The 17,927-nt window shown below is 37.7% G+C and overlaps 1 protein-coding gene across 2 annotated transcripts in view; it reads left to right on the top strand.

The window, feature by feature from the left end:
- Window positions 1-17,927, top strand: part of LOC139148940 (arginine-hydroxylase NDUFAF5, mitochondrial-like) — a 35,870-nt gene that overhangs the window by 11,287 nt on the left and 6,656 nt on the right. For both annotated transcript variants that reach the window (XM_070720404.1, XM_070720403.1), the window contains exons 6-10: window positions 197-236; window positions 493-603; window positions 10,724-10,810; window positions 12,583-12,727; window positions 16,278-16,360. In XM_070720404.1, coding sequence (XP_070576505.1) covers window positions 197-236; window positions 493-603; window positions 10,724-10,810; window positions 12,583-12,727; window positions 16,278-16,360 — 466 coding nt within the window. The remainder of the gene's footprint in view (window positions 1-196; window positions 237-492; window positions 604-10,723; window positions 10,811-12,582; window positions 12,728-16,277; window positions 16,361-17,927) is intronic.

The raw sequence follows: 17,927 nt of genomic DNA, 5'->3' as shown, positions 1-17,927 counted from the left end.
GAAATCAAAGCTGAATTGGCATGGTGTTTGAAAAATAAAATATACAAAGATTCACCAAAGATATGTTGACATTCATGAAGTAATTTGACATGGTCAGAGCACAGTAGGAGAATAAGGATTTTTTTGTAAAATGCATCACAATCAGTGACTATGATTTACTTCACCCTGTTTTCACCAGTTTTGAACTTTTTTCCAGTTTACATTGGGTAAATGATCTTCCCGGGGCATTGAGACAGGTAAGGATATTGCCTTATGATTCTCAGAATCTCAATATTTAATAAATTTTCATGATGTTTGTTTAATTTATGATTTATCACAGAATGTAATAGTATGCTGGAAGAGGTTTCCATCACATTGTCTTTGAAGCTGACTTTTTCAAATAGGAAAACTGCCCAAACGTACTTCCACATATTTATTCCGTACTGCAAAAAGCTCTTAATCTAGTAGCGACATTGCCTTATACAGGGTTTAAATTTATTTTATTTATGACAGATTCAGTATTCTTTGAAGGAAGATGCTCCGTTCATTGGTGCGATGTTTGGAGGTGACACCCTTTTTGAATTGAGATCTTCGTTACAGTTAGCTGAGACAGAAAGAGAAGGAGTAGGTATATGTATGTGTTCTATGTGAACTATAACTTCATGATGATCATGTGATCCATCACTGGCATATCAGAAACCGATAATGATCATGTGACCTGTTACAGGCATATCTGAAACCTGTGATGATCATGTAATCTGTTACTGGCATACTGTAGCTGAAACGTTGAAGATCACATGACCCGATTAGCATATCTAAACTTTAACTTACACATGTGACCCCAGATGTACTGAAATATGAAGTGTTCTTGTCATCATTCTACTAAGCTAACTTGACACTTGACAGTGTCTTGCCAAAATATGGGAATATGCTTTGAGAAGCTGTTCAAAAATGCTATCCTAGCTTTCAATAGTGCTTATGAATTTCACCTCATCTCAGGAACTCGCTGATCGTTTTTGTGACTTTTATACTGAGAAGATTCATAAAATACGATCCGATCTTCAACCTCACCAACTATCCAATCGTCCACCTGAAGAAAACAGGATCATCAATGAGAATCTCACTTCCTTTGCCCCAGTAACTATCAAGGAAGTTTATGACACCATCTTGCAGTCTCCAAACAAGGCCTGCAGTCTTGACCCTGTTCCCACAAATCTCCTGAAAAAAAGTCTTCATATCATCTCTCCTGATATAACCAACATAGTGAACTTATCGCTGTCCACAGGCTGCTTTCCAGATTATTTCAAAACAGCTGTTATATTTCCCCTCCTGAAGAAGTCGAATCTTGATCATGATATACTAAAAAACTACAGACCGGTATCAAACCTGCCATTTCTTTCAAAAGTTATCGAGAAGATTGTTTCTAAAAGGTTAATTCATCATCCACATATCAACGAGCTTGGCGAATCAATGCAGTCTGCATACAAAGAAGCATATAGTACTGAAACTGCCCTGGTACGATTTCAAAATGACATACTGATGGCAATGGATCAACAAAAAATTGTCATGCTTGTCCTCCTTGATTTATCATCAGCCTTTGACACCATTGACCATGCCCTTCTGCTTTCTCATATGTCTCAAATGGGTATCAATGGTTCTGCTCTGGCCTGGTTTGAATCCTATCTTAGCGATCGTTATCAGAAAGTTTGTATAGGGAACTCTTTTTCGGAACCGCAGAAGTTGAAATTTGGTGTACCTCAAGGCTCAGTGTTTGGACCAATTCTGTTCATCATATACATGTCTCCACTTGGAAATATCATCCGGCGACACAATATACAGTTCCATCTATTTGCTGATGATACTCAGTTGTATTTAAGTTTCAAAGTAAGAGACTCTCACAAGAGCATCTATCACATGGAGGACACAATTTCTGAAATACACAGATGGATGACTTCTAATTTCCTGAAGCTAAACTCTAATAAGACTGAACTGCTGTGTTTTGGATCACGACCTAAACTTTCCCTTTTCAAATTTCCGAGTATTCAAATTAATGGTTGTACTATTATACCAACTGCAACAGCCAGAAATCTTGGAGTTCAATTTGATCGTCTCATGAACATGGATCGCCACATTACAGAAACCTGTAAAACAGCCTATTTTCACATCAGAAGTATTAGTCATATCAGAAAGTACCTTACAGAGGACACTGCTAAATATCTTGTCCACACACTGGTGACATCTCGGATCGATTATGGAAACAGTCTCCTTTACGGCATCAGCCAGACTAATTTGAGTAAACTGCAGCTTGTTCAAAACACTGCAGCCCGTCTTATTACAAAAACCAGGAAATTTGACCACATTACCAGTGCTTTAGCCAAGCTGCACTGGTTACCAGTCTGTCAGCGGATTGAATACAAAATTTTACTGCTTACTTTCCGTGCCTTACACGGTAATTCTCCGTCATACATTAGTGACCTGTTAAGCATCTACCAACCCAATCGACATCTCCGATCTGGAAATAAATATCTGTTGGTCGTTCCTAGATGCACTTCTAAAACTTTTGGAGATCGCGCATTTTGCTGTATAGCACCAAGGCTATGGAATTGTCTTCCGCAGCAACTTAAAGAGTCTCCGTCAATTGAGAGTTTTAAAAAAGAACTGAAAACTTATTTATACACTAAAGCTTACAAATCATACATGTAAAGACTTTGTTGTTTTTGTAAAGCGCCTATGGGCAGTTTTTTTGGATATATGGCACTATATAAATTTTTCATTTATTATTTATTATAATTTGACCAGCAATATTCAAGAAGTTATGTGAACATGAACTGATGACAGTGCAACTAAATTGATTTATTCACTCAAGTATTTCTACAAATATTTCTTCGTAAATGTTCATGAGTTTGATTAAATACAGTTGCAATAACCAGATATGAATTTAAAATGCTCCCATGTTTCAGTATATATCGCAGTGGTCTGAAAATTTAAACCTTTGCCACAAGTTTGCAACTTCACTGACATTATTTGATCAACGTCGTGAACAATATCCATGGTTGATTAATTGAAAAATTGAGTATCCAAATTAGTTGAAACTACTGAATTTCTGTGACCTCTGTCATTGTATCACCACTTTACACAGCAAGTGTAATTGCCTTTGGTCAAGTCCTTCAAGCTTATATGTCATTAAATATGCAAATTATAAATTAGCTGATGCAAAAATGCAAAATGTCTTGCACTGGCATGATATAACTTTATCGTCAATTAGCATACTAGTGATTTTGTAAAGTTCATTAAATATACATATTACCAGTGTTTTCAGCGTATTGAGCTTTCGACTTGGGAAAACTCACTTTTACCAACTTTTATAAAACTCCCCTAAAACTGCAATGAAAGGTTAATGATATAATTGACTCAAAACATAGTGTTCGTGATTAAAATTAGTTCTGTGTTGTTAGTTTGACAGATGTGTAGGTTAATATCATTCACAACTTGACTTGAAGGACAAGCCATTGAAAAACAGGAAAAATATCATCATTGAATCAAAATCAAATAGAGTAAGCAAAAATTCAACTGTAGAATCCGTACAGTTAAATTTGAATTAAAAAATATGAAAAATGCACAAAATAGTGAATGTATCAGCAGTCTGTGATGTATAATCTGTGTTTTTGACACAGATATGTTTTATTAATTTGCCACACTGTTCTCTTCGGCTTTTTGCCAATTCACTTGTATACATGTTCCCTCCAATTTCTCTCAACCTATCAGCTCCTCCTCTGCACATGGCACACAGCCTCAGCCAGTTTAACGATAGCAATCTAAAACTTATTCCTGTGCACTAATGGTCAGATCTCACACTTAGCATGCTGCTATTGTCCATTATGCATGACATGGTTAGGTAGGCATAGTATAGTCTCCCTAAGCAACCCATCCTTGAGTGCCCTATATTTCTGCCTCAAGCAATTCACCCATAGCTTCAAATCATGGGCACTATAATCACAGCCTCCATCACAAATTCTCACACACACTGTAGCACAAGGACTTACATGGCCAGTTCTACTTGTAATAAAGAAATTGCTGCTGTTTAACATCCAGTGTACTGCTATTGATTGTCAGTCATAGTATGTCTAGGTATGGTGCGGAGTCCAAACTTTCATTTGTTTCTTTCCTCTGTAAGTCCTCTGGATAGATGACGTTTATATGATTTCATGGACATACCAGGATTGTTTAACCTTATGAGATCATTCTATGAATATTTTTTAAATGCTTGGCAATCTTTTTACATCCTAATTTGTGAAGTGACTGGATGAAGTCAGCCTCATTGGAACACAAGTATAAATCTGCAAGTAGTGGTGCACAGTTTGTGGCCATAGGTATGCCTATAGTTTGCCTTAATTTCATAACAGCAAATTTGATAAATGTGTCATCAATTTAGGAAATCTAGCATTTTAATTATATCACCATCACTATTTGTGCTTTGCATCACTGCTGTTGCTAGAATATCCCAGGTTGTGCTTGATGACAGTGTATTAATACTTGCAACTACCATTCTTGTAAAGGAAGGCTTACCTCACTACAGATGATAGTCCTTCCTTAACTTTGTTTTGTGGGATGGTTACCGGTATGTACCGGTACATGTACAATGTTGAAAAATTAAATGTCTGGCTTAAATTGTACATTTTTTTTCAGTTTGTAAAAGATGGAATAATTCTTTAGAACTCTTTAATATCCACATTTGATTGATCACACTAGTTTCACAAACTGTGTCACAATAGCACACACCAGACCAGATTTATCACTTGACAAAACGCTGGTCAAAAGTTTTGACAAGCATATAATAATAATAATAATATTTAATTCTTCTATAGCGCATTACATAATAGTATAAAATCTCAATGCGCTTTACAACACTTATAGATAAAAAGAAAGTACATTAAAGTTGTCATAAAAAAAATAAGTAACATTACAAACAAGCATCCATAAACAAACACGTACACACACGCACACACACACACACACACACACACACACGAGCTAATGTAAAACCTATGCAATCTGGTAAAATATCAAAATTGTATACGCTAAAAGGTTCAACTTTAAAAAACACAATTGGAAAACACTAATGGAGTTAGATAAAAAACTCACTGTGAGAAATATAATTATTGTACCCTGTATGCCTTCCTAAAGAGATGGGTTTTAAGTTGTGTTTTAAAAGAATACAGGGAAGGTGCGTTTCGAATAGAAACATCAAGGGAATTCCACAGCCTGGGAGCAGCTACCGAAAAAGCGCGCTTTCCATAATGCTCCTGATTATAGCGAGGTTCGACAAGTTTTGTAGCATTTGCAGAACGTGTTAGTCTACTAGGCTTGATAACAATGAGAAGATCTGACAAATAAGTTGGAGCTTGGCCATGGAGACATTTGTATGTAAGCATAAGAACTTTGAAATCAATTCGATGGATAACAGGAAGCCAGTGTAACTCTTGAAGAACAGGTCTGATGTTTTTGTGTTTTCTAGTACGAGTAACCAAGCGAGCAGCTGAGTTCTGTATGTGTTGTAACCGGTTAATGAGATAATCAGGTAGATGAATGTACATGCTATTACAGTAGTCTAGGCGTGATGTTATGAAGGCGTGGATTATTCTTTCAGTAGTTTTGCTATCCAAGACGTTACGGATACGACCTATGCGATTTAAAACAAACGAGGCTGACTTACAAACTTGCATAACTTGATTATGAGCTAAAAAAAACACTGTCAAAATAAAACCAAAGGTCTCTGACAACGGATGAAGGTGTAATTAGATCTGTTCCGACACGTAGTCCAGGTAGAGGTGTATGAGGTCTGAATTTCGAATGAAAGTGAATTATTCTATCTTATTATCATTTAAAACAAGTTTATTAACGGCCATCCATTCACGGATCTCGTCCACACAGGTTTCAATCTGTAATTTTGAATGATCAGCCCGCTTACAAGTGAAATAAACTTGTGTGTCATCAGCATACAGCATGAATCTTATCGAGTGTTTTTCCAGTATGTTCTCAAGGGGTGCACAATAAAGTGTAAATAGTAAGGGCCCTAAGACACTGCCTTGTGGGACTCCATATAAAAGTTCACGTGGTTCAGAAGCGATATCATTCACCATTACACTCTGAGTCCTTCCTTTTAGGTATGATGCAAACCAATCCAGTGCTTGTCCCTTAATGCCAAAACGAGTCTCTAGCCTTTTTAAAAGAATTCATGGTCAATGGTATCAAATGCAGTACTCAAATCTAAAAGAACGAGAATCACTTCTGAATGACTATCAAAAGTATGCATGACGTCATTTTGTACTTTTACCAAAGCCGTTTCTGTGCTGTGGAATTTGCGGTAAGCAGATTGAAATTTACAATACAGCTGAGACGATGCTAAATGACGGTGTAATTGTTCTACTATGATTTTTTCAATGACTTTGCCAATGAATGGAGTATTTGATACAGGGCGATAGTTTTTCAATTGATCTTTATCCAATCCAAACTTCTTCAGCAAAGGTCTAACTATGGCATGTTTAAGACACTGTGGAAAAACACCATGACTCATTTACTATGTCATTAATACGTGATGATACCAATGGAAGGCATATTTTCAGCAGGGAAGTCGGGATTGGGTCAAGTTTACAAGATTTGGAATTCATTGATGTGATTAACTTAGAAACATATTGCTCTGAAACACACATGAATTTATCAAGTGGTGGACCACAGTCATTAAACACTTGTACTCCGGTCGTAGAATCCAATCGCTCTCTGAGCTTCATCACTTTTTCACAGAAAAAGTCCGAAAACTTTTCAGCCAGAGCCTGGGGGTTACAATGGTGTGGCAGAATCCGGGCAGATGATGATTTCTCACCAATGATATCATCGATAACAGAGAATAACCTTCGTTGATCGGATTTTTCTATCTTTGAACGATAGTAGGCGGATCTGGCGTTGTTGACGATACGATTGTGGGCAGAGAGTTTCGCGTGGAAGATTTGTTTATTAATCTCTAGGGGATTTGCCTTCCAGGAACGTTCTAATTTTCTGACTTCCTTTCGATGATCACGTATTGCATCACAAAACCAAGGTGCACGCGGCTTGTCATTGACAACTTTCGTTGTTGCTGGGGCGACACTGTTAAATACCCTGGACAAAGTGATATTGTAATTTTGGACCAGCATATCCACAGACGCGCCTTTCAATAAAGACAAAGGATTGTCACCCATACATGACATCACTTGATCAGAGTCAATACTAGATATCTTCCGACTAACTGCTTTGATCTTCCTGGTGCGAGGCCTGGTCAAATTAGACACAAAGTGGATGGAACTGTGATCAGATGGCAGGAGACAGTGCGATTCCAAGTCCTTGACGAGATTTTGTGATGACTGCGATATTACGAGATCTAGTGTGTGACCTTTCTCATGAGTCGGGCCACTTACATGTTGGACGAGGTCAAATGATACTAAAAGTTCTTTGAACTTGATGACATCGCGATCAGTATCATCTTCCATATGAAAGTTGAAATCACCAAGAATGAGCAATTTTCCAGGCGAAACGACACCGCATTCCAACAACGATGTGAATTCACTGAAAAATACTCCGGATGTGGAACAATTTTTCCTTGAAGTTGGTGGACGATAAATAACAATCATGTGGATCATTTCAGACTGGACTTGAATACGTAAATCCATTGATTCAAAAGATAAGAAACTAGTTTTTGTTGAAACATTGGTGGATAGATTTTTCCGCACAATTACGGCCACTCCACCACCTTTACGGGATGCACGAGGACGGTTATAGATGTTATAACCAATCAACGACGAGCGAAGTTCATTCATAGTCAATTACTGTTTTGAGTCACTCAACCAAGATTCCGTTACCACAAAGATATCAGTCAGCTTCTCGTGAATAATAGAACATACAGCTGGTATTTTGTTGTTGAGTGACCTGGCATTCCACAAACAGAACGACAAGTTCCTCACCTGTTCCTGAATCGTACTTTGCTTACTACAATCAAGTTATTTGTATTCACTCCTCGGCCTCTGACTGATGTTTTTGAATGATATTGAGAAATTACTGGTTGAATTGCATGGCGTCGATTCTTTCCACCCTTTGATCCACGAGGTCTGTTTCTGATCAGGCGATTCATAAGGTTTATGCCAGCTTTTAGTGACGATGTTAGAGTCACGGGGGCCCGTCGACGAGACAATAGGAAATTCCTTGACATTGGCTTTCTTGTGGTTATGGGCACTTGCACCTGACTGAAGCACCTCTGCGCGAAAATTGCCGGTCTAGTGAACCTTCTTGAAACCAAAGACATGACGAGGGAAAACGACGATAAAATCGACTCCAGCTCTTCTAGACTCTAGTTCTTGTAAAATCCGAGAGTAGGCGGGTAAAACTATCAAATAGTCACACGATAAGACATATGGTTGCACAGTTGCTGGAACCAGCAATGAAACACTGTTTATAGGGATTCTTTTGGATTTTAGTAATCCAATATAGCTTAGGTAATATCTTGTCATTTAAAACTGATGAATTATTCTGAAATCTAGAATGTAAGTAACTGATTGAAGTCTTGTGTTACTAGATATCCACTGTCAATTTCATAAACTTTTGAATTGGACCCTGTAACTCTCAACATAATCCACTCTTTTAGATTATTTTTAACCCTTTGAGCGCCAAAGTCAATTTTTGTCACCTTTATAAAATGTGCCCCACTCGATTTTTTTTCAGATTTTTGCCAAAATTTTGGTGAAAAACTGTAGCAAATGAAATGTAATGTCCATTCATCCAAAATTATCAAAAAAATTACAGAAAAATTCATAAAAATTGGTAAAATATTGCACTGAAATTTTGGTGGGAAAAATTACAGCACTCAAAGGGTTAATGTGTACCAACCTCACATTTCTTATACATAATGTATACTGAAAGCATGTTGAAGTATCACTGACATGTATCCAAATATACCGGTATGTATATATGAGGCTTGTATTGTCATAACTTGATGAATGCCTATGTGACAAAAATTCATTTATCAACAATAACAGTACCGGTACACCTAATGTGTATACAAGGTCAGTGTCAGCAAGCCAATTATTTGGTATCTCAACTTGCTGGAAGCAGATTGCAAAATTGCAGGTGATATAGAACAAAAAACACTAAAAGTTACCTGGTCATTGAAATATATTGTGCATATATATATGCATATATATATATATATATATATTTATATTATATCATGCTACCATGCGCCATTCTGATTGGACGAGAGCTCATTCCACCGATGCTAAAATACTGTTTTAGCACTGCTAGCAGTGCTAAAACGGGCCCCTAAACCAGCATTTTCGACAACTGCTCGGTCGGTGCATTTGAACGTACTATCTAAACCATAGACCCTCGAGAAAGACCGAACCACTTTGTTTCAAAGACTGAAGACCGAATTTTGATACACAGATAAAGTGTGGGTCTTTAACTCACCTTTTGGTGTAAATAAGTTGGGATCGATGATGAAAGACATCTCTGAAGCAGCACGTTTGGGGTATGATGCACACAAATATTAGGGCGACAGCGCACCGTGCACTTTGCGGGAGTCGAGACGCGATATATCCTATAGTACCGCTCTTTAAAATGAAGATAGTATTCGTTCATACACAAATAAATTGACACTTCCTCACAGTAACGGTATGTCAGATATTATTTACCAAAGTTTGGGCTATAACAGATCGGGATGTCCTAACGACGTAGACCAAGAAGTTCAAAATAACAATGGGATGACTCCTGGCGACTGCGACGATATTTGACATCAAATCCAAATGCAACGAGCAGTGTCAGCGTCCAGCTCTCCCTGCATCGGGCAACACACTCAGTATCTGCACAACTGTTCATCACAGTTGCAGTCATAGCAAGTCTGGATTATTTTAAAACTGCTTGTTTTCTGGTACAATTAACGTCCAAATTATCCATCAAAAATAGATCCTGTAACTTCACTGTGCCAACACTGAATGTCGCGACGGTATGCGGTACAGAATGAGTCAAATCTATTTTTAGTATGCCAAAAAAGCCAGGACTAAGCTTATTGTTCTTATGTAAATTTACGAAAAAAATTGTTACTTTTTTCTTTTGATTTGAACTCTTGACCCATTTTCTCTGTGAGTGCTGCAGGTATTTTGACAAGTGTCGTTCGTGTTGCATGCGAATAAAATGAATGTCGATATGGACGTAATGCGTATTTATCGTAGGATACCTTGTGCCTGAGCGGAATCCTTATAAAAATGCTCGGTCTCGGGCGCAGAATTTCCGACGTTCGATCTCTCAGACGTCCGTTTTCTGCATTTGGGGCTTAGAGTTATGAAAATACCCAAGTAAGACAACAAATACACGCAAGTTGATATAATATAATAGCAATAACCCCCTTCGCAGTCGGGTATACACTCGATTTTGGTACAATTCGCTCCATATAGCACTCGCCTATCGGCTCGTGCTATATGTCGCGCATTGTACCAAAATCTCGTGTATACCCTCCTGCGGCGGGGGTTATTGCTTAAATATATATATATATATATAGATAGATAGATATATTGAATATAGATAAGAATTTGATTCAATATTTGTGTTAGAATTCATTTGTCAGTTTTGAAAATTTGTGCACAATTTTTCCAATCGTTTGAAACCTTTACAGCTTTCTACATTTAATAATCATTAATTACATGGTTTTCTCTCACTTGTCCAGGGATTTGCACCTCATATATCTCCCTTCACAGATGTGAGGGACATTGGTAATCTTTTAACCAGAGCAGGTTTTAACATGCTAACTGTGGTGAGTGTATGGTTATAATTGATTCCTGTATAAAGTATTTATGTTTTTCAGTTGCTGCAGAAAGAGTTGAAGGAGTCACATATGGGATTGCCATTGCCATACATAAATATGGGATTGCCATAAATACTTGGTTGGCTCTCTCCACGAAGCAATTACTCTGACATGGTGACATGTTGTTGTTCAAAAGCTGCACACCAACAATGTATGATCGAATTCATGTGCATGTAAATTTCACCATTTTATGATCCAACAAGACCAGTGTAGGAAATTCATGGAAAATTTCAACCAACGATATGTGCAGGCATCTTTAGCAAGAACATATCGGTATTGGTACCTGTCCTAATAATTATGTCTTGTGAACTATATATACTCTGTAGACCCCTTCTCCTCTGATCTCAGCAAATCAAAAATTGGAAATAATGTTCACACACAAATCAGACAGGTAATACTGTATAAACTTTTACTGGCCATCCAAAACTTTACCTGTGATGGGCAAGCAGTGAGTTATTTTCTATTTTCCTGATACAAGCATAAAGGGTCATGGATAATTAAAGCACACGCTCTGTAAATGCAACTAATTGTGTGTGGCCTCAACCCGCCCTCCCCCTCCCCTAAAGGAAAGTTTGGAAGTGCGAAAATCCAACCAAGCTTCATCCTGTATCAGCATGTCTACAATCAGTTATAATGTCGCTATGAAATTGCAACAAATTGTAACAATGCGGTACACCAAATCTTTGTGACCTGATGAATCACCTGCAACTCTTCCTTTTTTGACGCGACTCGACAATAACACAACCAGCATCAGAATAAAATGAATTGAAACAGTGTATCTAAAATGATTGTTACATTATTTTAAGCGTGCATAGAACCACATGTATATCAAAACAATGCTGGTGCCACACTGGCCTGGTACACATCAAACAATATAGTGATACTTTGCGATTCATAAAAACATGTAGCAAGATATTGCTATATCAAAACGTGCGATTTTTGCGCACGGTAATCAAAATACAGCCAAACCGCCTCCCCCTAAAAACAGAAATTGAGTTTACTGTGCATGTGTTTTAATTATTCACAGCCCCTTAGGCAGTCTTCATTACCCACTGACATTGCAAAACAAGATGGCAATAGGACAGTGCACCTTATTATCAAGTGATTATTTAAGGAACAATACTTGGTACTACAACTGTTAGTTTTTGTGATCTTGAATCTAGTCTTGTAGTATTTTGAATCAACAAGTGTAAAATCTTCGTATACTTCATGATACCAGTACTTTATGGAAATAGTCAACTTCACATCATTTCTTAGTCAATCATAGATCAATCCAGCTGTTCTAATTCCACACAGTCCAGAGTGCATCAAACCTGCTACAGTACCAGGCAAAACAATACAAGACTGGTCAATTGGAAATGAATTCTATTGATATTAAATATGTAATGGTATCAGAACACTGCATATGTCAGTGTTTAAGGTGTTCTACTTATTTGCATAAATGTCCTTGAAAAGTCAGGGATATTTGTGCTGATTAGCCAAACTACTAAAGGTTTTAAAGGCCATGCATAGCATGCCAGTCAGTCCATCAGAATGACCTGACCATAATGTAAACCTTGAAATTTTCATGGGGCAAGTTTTCATGAATTTTCAGGTATGTTCATTAAGCTATGATATATTTTGATAATTTGCATTTTTACTGTAACTGCAAGAATGGAAAAGCCATCAAAATACACCATTAAGAAAGACATCACTCTAAAAGAAGTTTCAGTTTATTTCAGGATATCGATGAAATCACTGTCAACTATCCCACACTATTTGAAGTTATGTTTGACCTCCAAGGTATGGCTGAAAGCAATGCATCATGGTCACGCAAACTACTTCTACACAGGAATACAATGATGGCAGCAGCGGCCATTTACCAAGGTAAGCCTTGAGATCATTCACAGCTGTCAATAATTGTTCAAACAAATGTTTACTGTCTGTTCACTACCAGTAGTCTTAGCCAAGATACCAGTAGGTAATTTAAACCTGCAGCATAGAATAAGTCCTTTAATTTCTCCACTTTTAGCTGCCATTTGGCAGTGTCATCAGTTTTTCCTTTTGTCTAACTTATACCGGTAAATTTGATGATATTGATTAATTTCCATTTCAAAACAATCAATGGAACAGCTTTGTAATTGTCTTTACATTTGATTATAAATGTCTAGCTAGCACTGATTTATCTTTTTCCTAGTCAGATTGTGATGACTTTTCTGAAACATGTATGTTAAATTAGTCAACACTAGAAAAATTCATATTTTCTTCATTGTTGCCCACCTTTTGGGTGTAAAAACTTTGCTTCAAAGCTACATGAACATGTATTCCAGCCACTAGATGACTTTCTAGGTCACCGGTGGTTTAAAAGATTTAGTGAACAATCCCAGACCCCTTGACAGTTGGTTAACAAGTTACTTGGGATGATCCCATTAAGATTTGTTGACAGGTTGATAAAATTTATCTATGACTTGTATGGCAGCAAGTGCACTCCATATGCATCATTGCAGTATTTGCTCATCCATCAGGACAGTGATTGTACTTAGTACCATGAAAGCTACACTTTGAAATTCTATCAGGACAGTGATTGTACTTAGTACCATGAAAGCTACACTTTGAAATTCTATCAGGACAGTGATTGTACTTAGTACCATGAAAGCTACACTTTGAAATTCTATCAGGACAGTGATTGTACTTAGTACCATGAAAGCTACACTTTGAAATTCTATCAGGACAATGATTGTACTTAGTACCATGAAAGCTACACTTTGAAATTCTATCAGGACAGTGATTGTACTTAGTACCATGAAAGCTACACTTTGAAATTCTATCAGGACAGTGATTGTACTTAGGTACCGTTCAGTTTTTACGGCCGGGGGGGGGGGCCGGCAAAATCCAGGGGGGGGTCATCATAATTTTGGAATCCGCAAAGGGGGGTCATCGCTTTTTCACTGGTAGGAAAGGGGGGGGTCACCACATTTCAAAAACATAATACCAACAATAAAGTTCACTTTATGCCATGGCCATGATCGACCCTCTTTACCGGCGGGCCGCCTTCGGCGGCCCACTACAATAAATATACATTATGTATTACCCATGACCCTCTTAACGGGCAGATGCCTTTGGTGGCCCACTCCAATTAGGTTTACTTCATGCAATGGCCATGATTGACCCTCTTTACCGGCGGGCCGCCTCCGGCGGCCCACTACAATAAATTGACTTTATGTAATACCCCACGGCAATCTTACCGTAAAATTCCCAATTGAAGCCGCGGCTTGTATTAGAAACATTTTTGAGGGACCCCTGGGATCACGCACTGAATAATGGTAATGGCCGCGCGCCTTCAGCGGCCCTGTCCAGTAAAGTCTACTTTATGCAATAGCCATGATCGACCTCTTTACCGGCGTGCCACCTTTGGTGGCCCACTAGAATAAAGTTGACTTTAGGTAATGGCCCATGACCCTCTTAACCGGAGGGCTGCCTTTGGCGAACCACTCCGATAAAGTTTACTTTATACAATGTCCATGGACATGAGTTGTCTATGGAAATGAAGTTTAAAAATTGCCTTACAGTCGTCCTAATTAACAGACATTTCAATGGATGTGGCTGAGAAGTTTGTGCACTAGCTGGCATCGAATAAAGTGCGCCGCGTACCGGAGTTCAAATCCAAACCATGCGGGTAAATTTGACATATGGGTTTTGGTTATTTTTCAGGGGGGGGGGGTCATCAATTTTTTTCGTCTACCAAAGGGGGGGGTCATCATTTTTTCACAAAAAATGCAGGGGGGTCTATATTTTTTGAACACCGGCGACAAGATTTTGCCGCCCCCCCCCCCCCCAGGCCGTAAAAACTGAACGCTCCCTTAGTACCATGAAAGCTACACTTTGAAATTCTATCAGGACAGTGATTGTACTTAGAACCATGAAAGCTACACTTTGAAATTTAAACATCAGGATAATGATTGTACTTAGAACCATGAAAGCTACACTTTGAAATTCTATCAGGACAATGATTGTACTTAGTACCATGAAAGCTACACTTTGAAATTCTATCAGGACAATGATTGTACTTAGTACCATGAAAGCTACACTTTGAAATTCTATCAGGACAATGATTGTACTTAGTACCATGAAAGCTACACTTTGAAATTCTATCAGGACAATGATTGTACTATGTACCATGAAAGCTACACTTTGAAATTCTATCAGGACAGTGATTGTACTTAGTACCATGAAAGCTACACTTTTAAATTCTATCAGGACAATGATTGTACTTAGTACCATGAAAGCTACACTTTGAAATTCTATCAGGACAGTGATTGTACTTAGTACCATGAAAGCTACACTTTGAAATTCTATCAGGACAGTGATTGTACTTAGTACCATGAAAGCTACACTTTGAAATTCTATCAGGACAGTGATTGTACTATGTACCATGAAAGCTACACTTTGAAATTCTATCAGGACAGTGATTTTACTATGTACCATGAAAGCTACACTTTGAAATTCTATCAGGACAGTGATTTTACTATGTACCATGAAAGCTACACTTTGAAATTCTATCAGGACAGTGATTGTACTATGTACCATGAAAGCTACACTTTGAAATTCTATCAGGACAGTGATTGTACTATGTACCATGAAAGCTACACTTTGAAATTCTATCAGGACAGTGATTGTACTATGTACCATGAAAGCTACACTTTGAAATTCTATCAGGACAGTGATTGTACTTGTACCATGAAAGCTACACTTTGAAATTCTATCAGGACAGTGATTGTACTTAGTACCATGAAAGCTACACTTTGAAATTCTATCAGGACAGTGATTGTACTTAGTACCATGAAAGCTACACTTTGAAATTCTATCAGGACAGTGATTTTACTATGTACCATGAAAGCTACACTTTGAAATTCTATCAGGACAGTGATTGTACTATGTACCATGAAAGCTACACTTTGAAATTCTATCAGGACAGTGATTGTACTATGTACCATGAAAGCTACACTTTGAAATTCTATCAGGACAGTGATTTTACTATGTACCATGAAAGCTACACTTTGAAATTCTATCAGGACAGTGATTTTACTATGTACCATGAAAGCTACACTTTGAAATTCTATCAGGACAGTGATTGTACTTAATACCATGAAAGCTACACTTTGAAATTCTATCAGGACAGTGATTTTACTATGTACCATGAAAGCTACACTTTGAAATTCTATCAGGACAGTGATTGTACTTTGTACCATGAAAGCTACACTTTGAAATTCTATCAGGACAGTGATTTTACTATGTACCATGAAAGCTACACTTTGAAATTCTATCAGGACAGTGATTGTACTCAATATCATGAAAGCTACACTTTGAAATTTAAACATCAGCTTCAGAAGTCATTACAAAAGCACTTATGATAATTTATTGATCATTATCGATACAGATATGTATGGAAATGAGGATGGTTCTGTTCCAGCTACTTTTCAAATCTTGTATATGATTGGGTGGAAACCACATGTTTCTCAGGTATGTATCACACTGGTATATGAATGGAATGATCAGACCATTGTCAGAGTATCTTGTCTCTCATTAAAGGGAGAAAAAATTATATCATCATCAACTTTGTTTATCTGGCAGTGTCAAGAATTGGAGTTTGTATCCATCAGCTAACAATGAAATTGTACTTCATCGACAACCGGACTACTTTGGTGGCAGTGGAAGTGAGTGATATCTGTTTATGGTATTTTGCACATAGGCAGTCACTTCCTTAAAATAAGTCCAAGATTATTAGGTGAATGACAAATTATATACGACAGAGAAAACTTACCCCTCCTCTCAAAGTTACAAGCTACAATATATAGTCTGGGTATATTTAAGCAAATGCTATCATCAGTCTCTGTTGGTCTATCTGTATGTGTGCATGTGTGTGTTTGGTATATTTATGTGCAGACAATGTGTTGCATATTATTCAAAAATGACGTGTCTGTTTATTACAAAATTTCATGCAGAGATCTGTGTCGTCCTCTAATAGATCCTCCCAAATTTTGGGTTATTATCACTTGATACTTATGGAATTCCTTTTGAGTTTTAAAGGGACATAAGCTGTAATTTGTGGCAAGTTTTTCAGTATTTTGCGTCTGTATATCAACTACCCTGTCTGACCCTAATCCGTTTGTCATGCTAAAATTTCTAGTATTCTTTTCGTGAACATAGCTTGTATGTGTGTAGTGATAATTGTTTATTGTTTACAAATAAATTCTAGTCCGGACTTGAATACAATTTTCAACAATAACAATGGAGATTATTAGTCCCCACGGACACCGTCCGGGGGAACTTATTGGTTTGGTCATGTCCGTGCGTGCGTGCGTCCGTGCGTGCGTGTGTGCGTGCGTGCGTGCATGCGTCCGTCCGTCCGTTCACGCAGATATCTCAGAGATGCCTGGAGCGATTTCATTCAAACTTGGTACAAGGATTAATTCATATGTCATACAGATGCACGTCGATTTGTTTTGTGATACGATCCAATATGGCTGCCAGGCGGCCATTTTATTACGATTTTTTCATGTACAGAGCCATAACTTAGGCATGTTTCAACTGATTTTATTCAAAGTTGGTACAAGGACATTGACCTATGTCATAGGTATGCACATTAATTTGTTTTGTGATACGATCCAATATGGCCGCGGTGCGGCCATTTTGTTATGATTTTTTCATGTACAGAGCCATAACTCAGGCGTAACTCAACCGATTTTATTCAAACTTGGTACAAGGACATTGACCTATGTCATGCACATGCACATTGATTTGTTTTGTGATATGATCCAATATGGCCGCCGTGTGACCATTTTATTACGATTTTTTCATGTCCAGAACCATAACTCAGACATGTATCAAGCGAATTTATTCAAAGTTGATACAAGGAGATTGACCACTGTCATACATATGCACATTAATTTGTTGTGATACCATCCAATATGGCTGCTGTGCGGCCATTTTGTTATGATTTTTTCATGTACAAGCCATAACTCAGGCATATCTCAACCAATTTAATCAAATTTGCTACAAGGACATTAACCTATGTCATACACATGCA

This window comes from Ptychodera flava, chromosome 14, assembly GCF_041260155.1.
Source record: "Ptychodera flava strain L36383 chromosome 14, AS_Pfla_20210202, whole genome shotgun sequence".
Lineage (NCBI taxonomy): Eukaryota > Metazoa > Hemichordata > Enteropneusta > Ptychoderidae > Ptychodera > Ptychodera flava.
Note: the sequence above shows the minus strand (reverse complement) of the source record. Positions and strands in the feature narration are given on the sequence as shown.